Source organism: Cetorhinus maximus, chromosome 19 (genome assembly GCF_964194155.1).
Source record: "Cetorhinus maximus chromosome 19, sCetMax3.hap1.1, whole genome shotgun sequence".
Lineage (NCBI taxonomy): Eukaryota > Metazoa > Chordata > Chondrichthyes > Lamniformes > Cetorhinidae > Cetorhinus > Cetorhinus maximus.
In genome coordinates this window covers 32,278,158-32,293,066 of record NC_135897.1, presented here as the reverse complement: position 1 = coordinate 32,293,066, position 14,909 = coordinate 32,278,158, and the positions used below count along the sequence as shown (strand labels likewise).

Sequence of the window (14,909 nt, the reverse complement as noted above, 5' to 3'; positions counted from 1 at the left end):
AAGGTCATTGACCTAGATAAATTAAAAAAGCAGTCAGACAAATGCTTGTCATATGGGGACTCCATGGACCTGTCACATTTGATCAAATCTGTCAAAACATTTAATCAAGTCATTTAATTTGGGTTATTGCTTTTCAAAAGCTATTGTCAGGTGGGATATAATTGACTGCAGATAAACATACATATCTGGTTTAAGCATGGAATGTCAATGCGTCAGACCAGTTACTGTCATTATACACAATTCCCAATTGAGCCTGAACACTTTAATACATAATTTCAATCAAAGAATATAGTGTTCCCCAGTCATTCATGTTTTCAACTTCTAATTGCTTAGCATCATGGCTATCATTTCTGCACGTCAGTCATCTGGTACACTCACCACAGGCAGGATTTGATTTTTACCACTTGTGTCAGCAGTAGTGCCCCTCCAGTGCTAAAAACGTATTTCATTCAAAAGGTGCAAAGTAGATTCTAGTGCTTAGTGCTACTGGATATCAGTTTTCATTCCACTTCAATGTTCTCCCAGCACTCTTCAAATTGTCACAGTGTTATTCACATTGCCATAGAGGTTTTGGAAAGTGGCCAGACTTCAAACAGCTCTTTACACGCTGGTTGAGCTGACAGCACAAAGGCAAAGCAGAATTTCTACCGTGGATTTATTTTTACCATGGTATAATATTTTTCCAATGTAGCACTTCCAAGTTTACTTTCATCAGCCTAGCTGCATACAAGACAAGTGTAATACTGAAAGTTTGTTCCTAACATTTACCATACAGTACTGATAGTATTTTCTGTGTCCCACTCCCCTTCACAGCAGTATGCAGTATAACAATCTTGCTTTATATTTGGGAGACAAATTGACATACAGGGCAGGATTTTTCACTGAGCGGGTGGGCGCGCGATTGACCCACTTGAGCGTAAAATGACGCTCAATGACGTTGGGCGAGCGTCCCGACATCATCGCGCACTCGCGCGATATTTCAGTCAGCAGGTGCACACGGGAATTGGCAGCGCACCCACCAACAATTAAAAGGCCTAATAAGGCCGATAACAATCCAATTGATTTAAATTTTTCCTTTCCCATCCAACCTTATGGTTGGCGGGCAGGTGAAAAAGCTTTTTACGAAACCTCATCCACTGACGGGATGAGGTTTCGAACCGTCATTAAAAAAAAATTTTTTAATTCCATCCAAATTTCTAACATGTCCCTGCTCATATGACAGAGTCACATGAGGGGACATGTTTGTTAACATTTAAAAATTCTTTATTTTTTATTTTCAAAACTGTTCAACTCCCTGAGGCAGCTCTGTGCTTTTCCAATGCACACCCGCGCGCATGCGCAAAGCTCAGGCTCGCCCTCCTCCACCCCAACACAGGCAGTGCTAAGCGCTGAAGCATGCGTTTCACACTGGGCGGGCTTTAATTGGCCCGCCAGAGTAAAATTGCGGTCCAGCCCCAATCGCGGGCAGCAGTCAGCTTCCCGACCACTCCCGCACGCCCCAACCAAGCCCGCCCGACGAGGTAAAAATTCTGGCCATAAAGTGTTTTTGGATTATGACTATTAGCGGCATGAACCACGTGTTAAAATATTTAATAAAGATCAAAAAAAATACATCATGTCACAAAATAATTGGAATAGCTATTTGTACAATGAAGAGATTTTCCAATTTAGTTGAAATCAAATGGACCAATATTCAATATTATAAATTGTCTTTTTAATAAACAACCTGTAGAAATTCAGATCTAAGCTCATAGCGCCTTTGCAGACTGTAATGTTTGAATAGAACTAACCGCAACAACGTCAGACCAACATTCAAGTTGAATTCAGTTGAAATATACAGGCTAATAAAATTTAATTTAGTTATAATTCATTTTGGTTGCAAGGTTCAAGTCATAAAAATAGGGGGAAGGTGCAGCTTTAAGGATAAAGTGCACCACACTTGAAAAGGGAGCACAAATCATGTTTCTGACACGGCAGCACCAATAAATGATTTACAGTCTGCATTGACCAATCTGGGTGAATGAGGCATGAAAAAAAAGAGATTTCCTTTACATTCACACAACTAAGTTGGTGACCGCGACAGAGGTTTGTAAATGAGAGTGCAATAGAAAAACAGATAGGCATGAAAAGGCACAGACAGGGAGATAGGAAAATAGGAGTGAGAGAGATAGATAAGGTAAAATGAGAAATAAAGCACAAAGCATAAACCACAAAGAAAAGCTTGCAAATTCAAACATAGCATTCAACTGAATGTAATTTAGTGAACCATTATTAATAGAGAAACAGAAATGAGACACCTAACAGATCACACTAGTTTAAATTTCCAATCAAAGAGCAATATAATTGGCCAAGTCACTGCTAATAAAAAATGACATTTAAATTATTTGCATGTAACATTTAAAAAGGTGACCATGTAACTGTCTCCACTGATATTATGAACAGTTTTACGCTTCGTATTAAAAGGGTTTAGGGGCTGTAGAGATCCTCCAGCTTTAGCCAACATGTCTCCTTTCTGTTTTGTCTTCAGTCATGTGCGGAGGCTCTTCACTGCACTTGTTTAAAGACCTGTTTACTTGTTACCTCTCCAACCCGCAGTTCCTGGAAGTGGGTGAGGAAGAGAGCAAGAGAGAAAATACAGCAGTTAAAATCTCTAAGTGTATTTACAAGATCATTCCATTTAGGATTTTACATATTCTTTTTAACAATAACATTTTGGGGCATTCTCTAATTGGCCAGGATGGTCTTGAATCCTACTGTAGGTAGCAAAGTTTCAGGCATGGCAATAGAGTATCGAAATTGAGAACTGCAAGAGTTGGGGTTTGCACAGATGATGTCAGATTCTCCTAGGTTGAATAAGGCATGTGAAGCATAAGAATCTGGTAGTGAACCATGCAGTTCAAGTGAATCTCAAGTTTTATCCCTGCTCTATGCTTAGCTTATTTAATTTCAATAAGCTTCAATTACCTTCGTCAGATTAGAGAAGGGAAACAGAAACGGCCAGTGATCCCTGGAACTCTGCATCCCTGGATGCTGAATGAGCATAGATTCAGTCTTAGCTCATTGGCTAAACTGCCAATCAATAATCACTGTTCCAGCCTCATGCATAGTGAACAGGCCCTTGAATATGAAATCCAAGTGATGCAAGCACCAACCACTGGCTTTAGGAGGAGCGGAGAGAAAGTATTTTGAGATGTCAAATGCAAAAACAATGCTAATGCTTTTTGAAAGTTGCCACATGGTATAGGTACAAATTATAAAGTAGGCATCTCTGGTTCCAATTTAAACTCTAATCATGATTTGGAAGGGCCGGCAATGAGGTGAATTGGAAACTCATCCACTGTTCCAGAAATGAAGCTAGGATTATTTTATTATCCTACACTTCATCTAAATCCCACTGGTTGAATTCACACCTGGAACAGTCAGGTGGGAAAATGATACAGTCCCAAGAATATCAGAGTTGACATCAGGTTGGTGATGGAATTGGCTTCTCGGTTGTCTTATGTCCTCCTGTCCCCATAAGGGAAGTGCAGAACCATGTTCGTGCTTCTACTGGCCCTGCGTCCTTTTCCCAATATCCTTATCTATTGGGAAAGCTGCAGTGGCTTTCCGACTTAGATCACCAGTTAAGATTGCAGTCGGGTCTCAATGGCATCATTGGGACCCAACATAATTACATAATAAAGAATTCAGCTGCCAGCTTTGGTGGGGTGGTATCCTTGCTGCCTACTTAGAGCACAACAGGTGAGTTTCATGCATGTTTCAGTGGGTAAGTAATGTGGGCAATTTTAACTGCCATCCATCTGGTTTCTGCCTGGTGGGTAGAGTTAAAATTGTTGAAATTTATTAAATTCAAAGTTGATAAGTGCACGTTTACCACCAAATGAACCATTTAGTGAATCCAAATAGCTACCGTTAAAGGTTTACTAACTGAATAAGATCCACCACTGGAATTGGAATTCTGGGTTAATTTCCTCATTCACATTCCTGTCCATGTTTGGCCAAACTTTAAGTTAAAAAAGTAATGGTTTTATGTGTGAAATATAGCATGGGCAGGCAAGTGCCCTTTGCCCTTTAGACATGCCACTTAATTCAGTAACTGGGAATTATGCAGAGTAATACAGGTTAATTTGTGGTATTTTTTTGTTATATCAACATAGAAGTGGATGATCCACCTGCTTGCATGGTGAAGAGAACCAACATACCACAAATGACTCATGTGTGAGCAGATTTGCCTTTAACCAAATATCGACTAATTTGTTTTAATGTTTAAGATGCTTAATTAATTTTGCAGAAAGTGAAATCTTCTGCAAAATAGTTAGTTGAATCTGAAAAAGTGGAAACCAAGTGTGAGAGTGAAGAGACAGTGGTACCATGAGATTTGACTCAGATAATGAAACCTGACCACATTCATTAATCACCAGTGCTTTCAAATGGGAGGGGAATACTGATTTATCGTTAACTGATAACATCTGTTCAAAGCGAGGTTAATCACAAACCAGTACTATTGTTTTGGCTGAACTGGTGTTTTTTTTTTAATTTTCCGAACCATAGCTTTATTTGTTGTGTAGATACACTGGTAGTTTATGCAGTGCTGGAGGAAGCCATTGTGGAAGGTCTGGGTTTTAGGATGGTCCCTTTGTGGAATCCATTCCTGAGTCGGCGATACACCACCTTCAGGTGCCTCATGCGGCCTGTACCAGTTGTGTTTCTCCTTTTGGCCTTAGCACTCCAGTTATACTTCCTCTTTCTCTTGGCAGGATAGGCACATTTACCGCAGGTTGATTTCTGCAGGTGAAATGCCCCACATTGCCGGCAAAGAGTGTGGGTCTTGTTTCGCTTCTTTCCGAATGACTGCGCGCTCGAGTGATGAAGTTGATTTCCTTGCCAGTTACCTTGTGCCTCTGTGAATCATTTAATAGCTTGACTCCTTCGTGATAATGTCATAACGGACCGCACTTTGGAACATAATATATAAGGAAGGAGTTAAAATTCCTACCCATGAATTCCAACATTTCTAACTACCTGCAAGAGATTTCCTTAGAGTATTTGCATCTATTGGTGACATTAGCACTGCAATTTCCTCCCTGTATTCTAGACATTATACAACAGCTACTAATATTTACGAGGTCATTGTGACTGAAATATTAAAGTTGCAAAATTTGCCTCCATGACACCCAGTTTTTTGGCACTGGGTGTGCTGTTTTGCCTTCAAAATAGCACTTGCACACTTCTGGTGCCAACCGTGCCAGAGACCATTTTGGTGATGACATGGGGCGCCCGCTGGAGGTATGTCGAGTAGGCAGATTCTGACATCAATCATCATGCAACATTGATTTAACACCAGTTCTGCCATTTTGGGGCTATTCTGCCGTTTTAGGGCTCAATGCCTCATCTAACACCCTCTCAAACACACAGCTGAACATCTGTTCAGCAGCAGGAAGGAACACCCAATCACCATCCCCGCGACCAGTGCTGTTTAAAGTGATCATTAACTACTTCCAGGTTAGTTGCTGATTGATTGATAGATACTGGCTCTTCTTGTGATTTCCAAAGTGTTTTGTGGCTTCCAGAGTTGTTTAAAGTTGCTGATGTATGCAAGGAGTGTGTGGCAGGTACTGTAGGACTTTGTCCTTACTTCGTTGATTCTGCACAACCACTTCCTCCCAGATATGGATGTGATAATTTGTATGTCCACATCATCAGGGAGAATGAGCAGAGGCAATACAAGCTGCCAGAAGGAGGAGGTGGTGATGATTCTCAGCAGGAGGCCATTCCACTTTGGGTGTTCAGGACACAATTCTCCTACCTCAGCCTTGGCAAGGAACAATGTGTCAGATGTCATTGTGGCACAATGGATGTCCTCACTGAAACATGCCACCCGTTGCAGCGTAACTCCTACTTCAGAGCAGGGTGAGGACTGCATTGTCATTGCCAGTGAGGGTGAACTTCTCTGTGCCTACCTCCTTCCAAGCTGGAGCAGGTGACATTTGCATCATCTCCCAGTTTGCCGTCCACTGTTGGCATAAGGAAGATCACTGAGGCTCTGTATTCAAAGAGAGGTGAATACATTTCATTCTCTCCTTCCAGAGGCAAGGAGATGATGGCAAGCATGTGGCTCCACAAGGATTGAAGGTTTCCCCCATGGTGCAGGTTACCATTAACTGTATGTGCATCACTTTATGAAACCTGCATGCCAACCCTGGGATGTAATGCAAATGATAGGGATTCCTCAATGCCCGTGTGCAACCATATGCAGCACATGCATTTGTAATGCAGCAAACAGTTGTGCCATCTGCATTGAAGCCACCATCACAAATCAGAGGGTTGGTACTGAGCGACAATGGATATCTTTGGTGGCTTATGAGTCCATTGCAAACCTGGGCAGTATGAGTATAATGAAAGCCATGCAGCCACACAAAGTGTCATCCAACAGACCATTGGGGTGCTTAAACAATATTTCCACTACCTGGACTGCCCTGAAGGATACTCTGAAGTATTCTCCAGAGCACATACCATGATTCATGGTGGTCTCCTGCATAATGCACAACCTCATCATCATGAGGCACAGCCCCTGCCAGCAGGTATAGGGTGAGCAGCTGAGGAGGAGGCAACCAACACAGCCTTTTTTGGTCATGTTGTCTGGGATCACCTCATCTGACTGCAGTGCCAGTGAACACAATTCCAATTCCCAATTTATCAACGGTCCCACATGCCTTATCTTCTTTCCATCACTGACCATTACAGTGTCTGCTTGGCCGCATGGACAAAGTAAAAGCCAAAAAAAGTACCAAATTGAACTTATAAATCAAACCTTGCCATATTCCTTACAAAAGTCAACTAATCATCCATGTGCAACCCCTTAGCATCTGTCTTTCATACGTCCTCGACTGTTCATTATCTAGCACAATTCTACTCCAGTAGCTGCAGCAGGGCTAGTGGAAGGCTTTCAGTGGAGAGACTGCAGATGGTCTTGCCGGATGCCCGTGGTCAGCGCTGGCCTCGAAGGCTCGCGGCTTCAGACTGCACCATTTTGCAACAGCTTGGGCTGGCTGATAGCAAGGGCACTGGCAAAGTGACAGGGGTAAGAGGCCAAATACAATCTGAGAGAGGACAAAAGATTTGTGTTCTACCATCAACCCCATTGGGCAGTGACGGTGTTGGAAGACAGATTGCAGGACTGCTTAATTGTGACACCTATAAGCTGCTTTGAACACTCATATCTGCAGCTACAATGGCAGCAGCCTGAGCTTGCGTGGCTGCAAGCTGAGTTTCCATGATTTCAGTTTGAGCTTCCACCCACACATTCGGTGGTTTCTGCCTGCGTTGCTCTGGAATCTAAGACGCCAGCCACCTGGCACTGCATCCTGGCTAGGTCCACAAGGGTGCTCCCCACTCCCACACTAGAAAGGATGGTCTCCAAGCTCTGCACAAAGCACTGTGTCAAGTTAGTGTCGGGACTCCTCCACACTACTGAACAGTGACCACAATGTACCAATGTAGCAAGCATTCCATTGTGCGTATCCACCAGGCTTCATCTGCATGCCGCCCATCGATGTCTTAGTCCTTTGCAGCAGAGGTTGTGAGCAACCTTGCCCTCTATTAAGTTGGCACCAGTGCTAGTCTTGTCCTCTGCCCTGGCTGCAGGCTATTCCACCATGTGCTGAACCTGCTTCTAAGCAATATTTTAAAGTTCAGTGTCAGTATCTGAACTGGTGGTTGTGAGTGTGGGAGTGAGTGATGGCATTTCTTCTTCATCATTGTCTTCCTGCTCTTTCACCTCTTCCTCTTCCACCACTGCCTGCCCAAATTGCAGAATTGGGTATCTGAAAGGAGAAAGGCACAAGGGTGAGGTGGTGGGGAAGGGAGCAGGGGAAAGCACGGGCTGCATGCTCACACCATCTGCAGTTTGTAAATTAGAAAAGATTATGGGATAAGGAAAAAAAGGGACACAAGAAGGAGGATTAGGAATAAGCTTCAGTCATCTTCAATGGTTTCAGTCTCACAGTCTCACAGCCATGGCCTCAGTCATAGCTGCACCAATAAGTGTGATTAATGGGTTTATTAATGGTCTCCTCTATTGGGGTGAGGACATGCAGTTGGGCTCATCCTTCTCAGTTAGGTACTGCTGCCTCTGGTCAAGTACCACCCTGTTCAGCAGGAAAGAGGAAGTGCAGCAGTGAGTGTGATGTGGCATTTGAAGGTACATTCACTGGTCTATGAGGTCATATGCGGCACTGCAGTCAGATCCTCGAGGCTGGACACCTGGCATGGATCACCATAGCTCCTTGGACCCACTGCCTTCACTAAGTTTGTCTGGAGGGATTCCTGGTCTATGTGGATATGCAACATCTCTCTTCCTCTCCACTTCTTGGACCAGGGCCTTCAGTGCAATGTGGAAAATCTTGGAGCCCACTCTGTCAATTTGTACCATTCTTGTGTCTTTCCCATGTCAAATCACTAAAATAACTTGCAGAACCTGCTCCACCCAAAATGCTCCTCTCCTTTAACAGAGGCAGCCTTGCATTCAGTAGTGCAGGCTAGCTTGAACTCATGTTAGCCTCTTATGATTTTGCACCCCCTACTCAGGCATGCAGCCACTCAACAGCACACTCAGCATCAGCTGAACACTACAATCATTTAAATTGGGAGGAGGCAGCTTGAAGTTTGCATCAGGAGTTATGGAATTTCTTGGTCTACATGCAGTAAGTTTCAAACAGCAAAAACAAATTGTAATTCCTTTCAAAAATACAAATCCTTCGAATATACAAGTAGCACTATATTATCCAGCGACAAATGACATACCAGATGCAGTTCATCGCCTTCTATCCAGTGAGTCCATCCTCGACCCTGTTTCTCTCCTCTTTGTACACACACAAGTTTATCGCCTTCCCAATTCACTGTGGTCTAAAGTAAATTAAAACAATGTCAAATGCCTATAACAAAAACTATTTAAAACAGGTTTCAGATTTGCACTTGACTTATTGATTGGCCAGAATAATTCATGCTCCCTTATTGATCTAAGGACTTAATTCAGGCGCACTTTTTATAGGCTTCATTGTTCTGCTTGCACAGTTGTAGCCCCAATTACAAAATTGTGAAAAGGCACTCTACTCAGCTGAAATGTTCAAAATTGGGCATACTTTAATTCAGATAATAATCAGCCATTTTGACGCAGTCCGCTATAGTTCAGCCCCATTAAATGAATGAAGCATGACTGGCTAAGTCCATGGATTGTTCCACATCCTGCAAAAGTAATTAGGTATCTTAAATACTCCAAAAAGCCCTACTGCTAATACTTGAAATATTCTTTTGTGGAAGAATCATCCGGCACCCGTTCCAGCAAATTTTCAACATTTCCTAAATTTTACCTGAAATTTCCATGTCTACATTCCAAACTATTGGTTTTTTAGAATTGTTATTTCATATAATCATTGACATGTGTTAGGTAAAGTCTTTTGGACTGACAATAAAAAATCTGATTTTCACACAATTAACTAAAATTTTTAAATGTACAATATATGAGTGTAATAAAAGAGACACCCTGAGTTGTAATTGGCCACATGATCTTAGTCTTCAGGACTCTAGCTTTAATAAACTAATTCCTTCTGTGCATTATGCACAACAAAGCCATAAACCCAGCAGAATATAAGCTATACACTGCCACCAACACAGATAACCGGAGTGTGTTTGACCTAACAAATTGACTGCAGAGAGGAAATTTATTTCATCCTCAAACTTACTTCATCTTAATGGGGACTAATATTTGCTCAAAACAGAAATCATTTTTAAAACAAAAGCTTTTTTCAAAGTATTACACAGCTTTTTCATCATGAGCAACTTCAATACCTATAGCTCAAATTACAGCTAATAGGCTATAGAACTGGTAAATTGGTAGCTCTATACAGCCACCACTGGTTCAAACACACACTGGCATATACATCTGCAGCTGCTATGTAAACAATAAGAAATTGTATTCATATAGCCCCTTTCACAACCTCACTATGTCTCAAAACACTATAGCAAATTAATTACTTCTGTAGGGAAAAGTGACAACCAATTTGAGCACAGCAATTTTCACAAACAACAATGAAATAAATGACTAATTAAACTGCACAGTTGGTATTAGTTAAGAGATAACTTTTGGCCAGAGCACCGGGAGAACTCTGTTCCTCTTTGAACAGTGCCGCAAAATCCTTTATGTCCACCTGAGATGGCAGGCAGGACCCCAGTTTAATGCCTCAAGCAAAAGCTATCGTCTCCAGCAGTGCAACACCCCTCAGTACTGCACCAGGAGTGCCAGGCAATATTAAGTGCTCAACTCCTGGAGTCGGGGTTGCTGTACTCTTCAGCTCAAACAGTTTTTCCCTGTATGTTGCTGAAAGCGTGACCTGATAATGGTGCTGCAAGGGAAACAGCATTTGGGATCTGAGTAGACTGGGCAACCAGCAGGGTATCTCCTGAACCAATAAGATTTAATGATTGGGAAATAACTGCAGAAGAACTGAATGATTTAAAGGAGAATTAATTTAATGTCAAAGCAGGCACAAAAACATAAATAAGGGGAGAGAAAGAAATATTGGATTGAGAGAAAAAGGGAGGAAAAGTCATAATTCTTTTTTGAAATTTGGCTTCCTTGAAATCTCCAAAAACAATTCAAAATCTGAAGGAATGAGAATTTACTCTTGTACTTGTTGAATTTTCAGTGCCAGAAATTAACATATATCACATTGTTAAAAGGGGGTACATTCGTTTGTAATTTCTTGTCCTAAAAACCTCTGGCAGGTTTAGTTTGTAACCAGCCAATAATTACAGCAATTTCACAACATTCAATACAAGTCAATGTTGAGGTAGACAGTGAAATCATTTTTGCAAAGCTAAGGATGTAGCAGCACAACTGGAAAATTCATTTTGCATACTGGCATTTAACCGTGTATATATTAATATATGCCACCTGCTTTTCAGGATTGCCGAATGTGATTAAATGTATTCCTGGAGGTTGCATCATATGATTTGCCCACATGCTCCAGTCATTCCTGGGCTAACACATCCATCCTTTTGACTTCCTGGGCCAATTGGAAAGCTAAAAGATTTGTTACCCATTTGGATGATGCTTGACTGTCAGTGAGACAGCCTTTTTGTCCCCCATTTTCAATATTTTTATATCTGATAAAGAGAAATGTTCAAAGTTTTTTTTAAAACTACCTTTTTTAATGTCCCTATGATTTTTCTTCAGGATTGCACACAGCAGTGTCCTGGAGGTTGGTCATCAATCCTTGGAGGCTACAGGCCAACCCTGGAGAGTCTGCAATCCTATATATATTATATGTACTTTGCCCGAAGTTACCGAACCATGTACACATAAATACCACCAGCACCATCCGGCTCACCATTATCTTGTCAGTAAAACATGGCCCAAATCTTTTTTTTATTAAGGGATGTGGGCATCACTGGCTAGGCCAGCATTTATTGCCCATACCTAATTGCCCTTGAGAAGGTGATGGTGAGCTGCCTTCTTGAATCGCTGCAGTCCCTGTGGCATAGGTACACCCACAGTGCTGTTAAGAAGGGAGTTCCAGGATTTTGATCCCCAGCAACAGTTAAGGAATGGCAATATATTTCCAAGTCAGGATGGTGAGTGACTTGGAGGGGAACTTCCAGGTGGTGGTGTTCCCATCTATCTGCAGCCCTTGTCCTTTTACGGTTTGGAAGGTGCTGCCTAAGGAACCTTGGTGAGTTTCTGCAGTGCATCTTGTAGATGGTACACACTGCTGCCATTGTTCATCAGTGGTGGAGGGAGTGAATGTTTGTGGATGTGGTGCCAATCAAGCGGGCTGCTTTGTCCTAGGCGGTGTCAAGCTTCTTGAGTGTTGTTGGAACTGCACTTATCCAGGCAAGTGGGGAGTATTCCATCACACTCCTGACTTGTGTCTCATAGATAGTGGACAGACTTTGGGGAGTCAGGAGGTGAGTTACTTGCCTCAAGATTCTGAGCCTCTGACCTGCTCTCGTAGCCACAGTATTTACATGGCTAGTCCAGTTCAGTTTCTGGTCAATGGTGACCCCCGGGATGTTGTTAGTGGGTATTCAGTGATGGTAATACCATTGAATGTCAAGGGGAATTGGTTAGATTCTCTCTTGTTGGAGATGGTCATTGCCTGGCACTTGTGTGGCACAAATGTTATTTGCCACTTGTCAGCCCAAGCCTGGATATTGTCCAGGTCTTGCTGCATTTGGACATGGACTGCATCAGTATCTGAGGAGTCACGAATGGTGCTGAACATTCATCAGCGAACATCCCCACTTCTGACCTTATAATGGAAGGTAGGTCATTGATGAAACAGCTGAAGATGGTTGGGCCTAGGACACTACCCTGAGGAACTCCCGCAGTGATGTCCTGGAACTGAGATGATTGACCTCCAATAACCATCTGCCTTTGTGCTAAGTATGACTCCAACCAGTGGAGAGTTTTCCCCCTGATTCCCATTGACTCCAGTTTTGCCAGGGCTCTTTGATCTCACACTTATTCAAATGCTGCCTTGATATCAAGGGCAGTCACTCTCACCTCACCTCTGGAGTTCAGCTCTTTTGTCCATGTTTCAACCAATCTGTCTGGGAACTACTTACAGAGAGCACTTGTCTCCATTGCGAATTTGACTCAATGCAAACTATTAGAGCGCTAGATACAACACAAAATGCCATATTATCCTCACACTGATTGGTCTATGCCTAGTTTGGCAATATTTCCAATGTTTATTGAGAATACAAATATCAAAATCCATCCTGAGCAGAAGCTTAACAGGATCCGATTGGTGCACAATGCTTACCATACATTGGCGGTCATCTATCCCGGTTAAATCCTCAGGAAACTCCTTGCCAATATCGAATTCCATGAGATAATTACGGAGGCTGCTGATGGTTTTAATGACTATGTGATCTCCCTTCTGAACAATGTCCTTGTCTGGTTTCAGCAAAGTTGCAATTTTCCGCAAAGCAATGTTTACATCTGTTTAAAAAAAGAGGGAAAATAAAATAGCATGTGTTCGACTGAAACACAAGGCAAAACATTGAGTCTTAATGACATATTGTATAAAAAGAGAATTTCAATTCAATTAGCATTCTCTCGCCTGGATCTCTTATACTCATATACAGTAAATGAAGGATTACAGGTTACCTCCGTAATAACACTGACATCAATCGAAATGAAGGCTCGGATGTTCGCAAGGATCAGATTCATGAAATGTTATAAGTTCAATCCTCTGTAAGTATCTGAACTGGTATTAATGAAAGACTTGCATTTATCTTGCATCTTTCATCGCTCCTGATCGACTCAAACTTTCATAACCAATTAAACACTTCAGAAGTTTTGTTACGTATTAATAACGTGTTCTTAATAGATATCAGCAACAATTTCTTTTAAAAAGATAAAGCCCCGCTTAAATCGATTCCACCCCAAAGCACAGAAACACCTCAACATACAGGATTTATAATGCAAGGAAAATGGCAATGATTTCAAATTTGCTACCTTACTGTTAATTCTCAAATCAGCAGTTGAAATGTTGTGTCAGACTGAATGCAAAACCTAAAACAAAATACTGCCGATGCTGGAAACCTGAAATAAAAACAGGAAATGCTGGGAAAACTCAGCAGGTCTGGCAGCATCTGTGGAGAGAGAAACAGGGTTAACGTTTCGAGTCTATGTGACTTCTTCAGAGCTGCAAAGCTATAAAGTTCTGGTTATACACAAACACCAGTGGTCAGATTTTTACCTAGCGCTTTCAGGTACTCTTCGAAATTCTCATTGGATATCATTTTCCAGTATCCGCTGAAATCAGTTGACATTTCTAAGTCTTCAGAAACAGAAGAGCTGGAGCTTGGGCCACGCTTCACAGACTTGTCCTCAGTGAGTTGAATAAACATGTAGCGACAATAGCCCAACACACTTTATCAGCCACAAATGTGAGACGCTTGATCCGATTATTTGGAGAATGCTGCAATGAGTTTTCAGGTCAGACTCAGAAATCTCTTTAGCTGAAATCAATGACGCTCATTAAGCAGCCTTTAATTATAGTCTTCAGTGTCTCACAAACAGTTTAGTTCATGCTTTGATTTTTTTCTCTTGTAAATAGAATATTCCCGGTTGCAATGTTACGTAACTGAGGGTTCAACGTGTTTTAGTAGATTATAAAACAGGGAGACGTGCTTGTATTGTCATAACAAGATGAGAGCTAGGCTCAAATGGTTTGTTGGGATTGCATACTCTTCGAACCGTTAGCCAAGCGAAAAAACTCGTTTATTTGCATGTAGAACCATAGAACCATAGAAAAGTTACAGCACAGAAGGAGGCCATTCGGCTCATCTTGTCCATGCCAGCCCGAGGACACCCAGGTGTCCTTTCTAATCCCACTTTCCTGCACCCGGCCCATAGCCCTGCAGTTTACAGCACTTAAGGTGCAGATCCAGGTACTTTTTAAAAGAGTTTAAAGTTTCTGCCTCTACCACCAACTTGGGCAGTGAATTCTAGACACCCACTACCCTCTGCATAAAAAAGTTCTTCCTCATGTCCCCCCTGCACCTTCTGCCACTTATCTTGAACCTATGTCCCCTGGTTCTAGAATTCTCCATCAAGGGAAACAATTTTATCCTGTCCACTCTATCTATTATCCTCATAATTTTGTACACCTTAATCAAGTCACCTCTAACCCCAACCTATCCAATCTCTCCTCGTAGCTACACTTTTCTAACCCTGGCAACATTCTTGTAAACCTCCTCTGCACTATCTCCAGAGCTATTACGTCCTTCCTGTAATGTGGTGACCAGAACTGCACACAATACTCCAGTTGCGACCTCACCAGTGTTTTATACAATTCCAACATTATATCCTTACTTTTATATTCTATACCTCTGCCAAT

At 42.0% G+C, this 14,909-nt stretch overlaps 2 protein-coding genes across 2 annotated transcripts; both read right to left on the bottom strand.

Moving 5' to 3' along the window:
• Positions 1-1,574: 1,574 nt before the first annotated feature.
• rbp1.1 (retinol binding protein 1, cellular, tandem duplicate 1) lies at positions 1,575-14,018 on the bottom strand. Its single transcript, XM_078563672.1, has 4 exons — positions 13,767-14,018; positions 12,825-13,003; positions 8,803-8,904; positions 1,575-2,598 (listed from the first exon to the last, which is right to left on the bottom strand). The coding sequence occupies exons 1-4, from the start codon at positions 13,915-13,917 to the stop codon at positions 2,545-2,547; spliced, it is 486 nt and encodes a 161-aa protein (XP_078419798.1). The 5' UTR covers positions 13,918-14,018; the 3' UTR covers positions 1,575-2,544.
• On the bottom strand, positions 4,525-6,111 carry LOC144694259 (large ribosomal subunit protein eL37-like). Its single transcript, XM_078564605.1, has 2 exons — positions 5,961-6,111; positions 4,525-4,901 (listed from the first exon to the last, which is right to left on the bottom strand). The coding sequence occupies exons 1-2, from the start codon at positions 6,109-6,111 to the stop codon at positions 4,582-4,584; spliced, it is 471 nt and encodes a 156-aa protein (XP_078420731.1). The 3' UTR covers positions 4,525-4,581.
• Positions 14,019-14,909: the final 891 nt, after the last annotated feature.

Coding starts and splice junctions, on each gene's coding strand:
- rbp1.1 (XM_078563672.1), bottom strand. CDS start 13,917: ATGTTTATTCAACTCACTGAGGACAAGTCTGTGAAGCGTGGCCCAAGC. Junction 13,004..13,766: donor AGAGTACCTGAAAGCGCTAG/GTAAAAATCTGA, acceptor TTTTTTAAACAG/ATGTAAACATTGCTTTGCGG. Junction 2,599..8,802: donor AAGGCGATGAACTGCATCTG/GTATGTCATTTG, acceptor ACCCACTTCCAG/GAACTGCGGGTTGGAGAGGT.
- LOC144694259 (XM_078564605.1), bottom strand. CDS start 6,111: ATGCTTGCCATCATCTCCTTGCCTCTGGAAGGAGAGAATGAAATGTAT. Junction 4,902..5,960: donor CTGCTCCAGCTTGGAAGGAG/GTAGGCACAGAG, acceptor AATGATTCACAG/AGGCACAAGGTAACTGGCAA.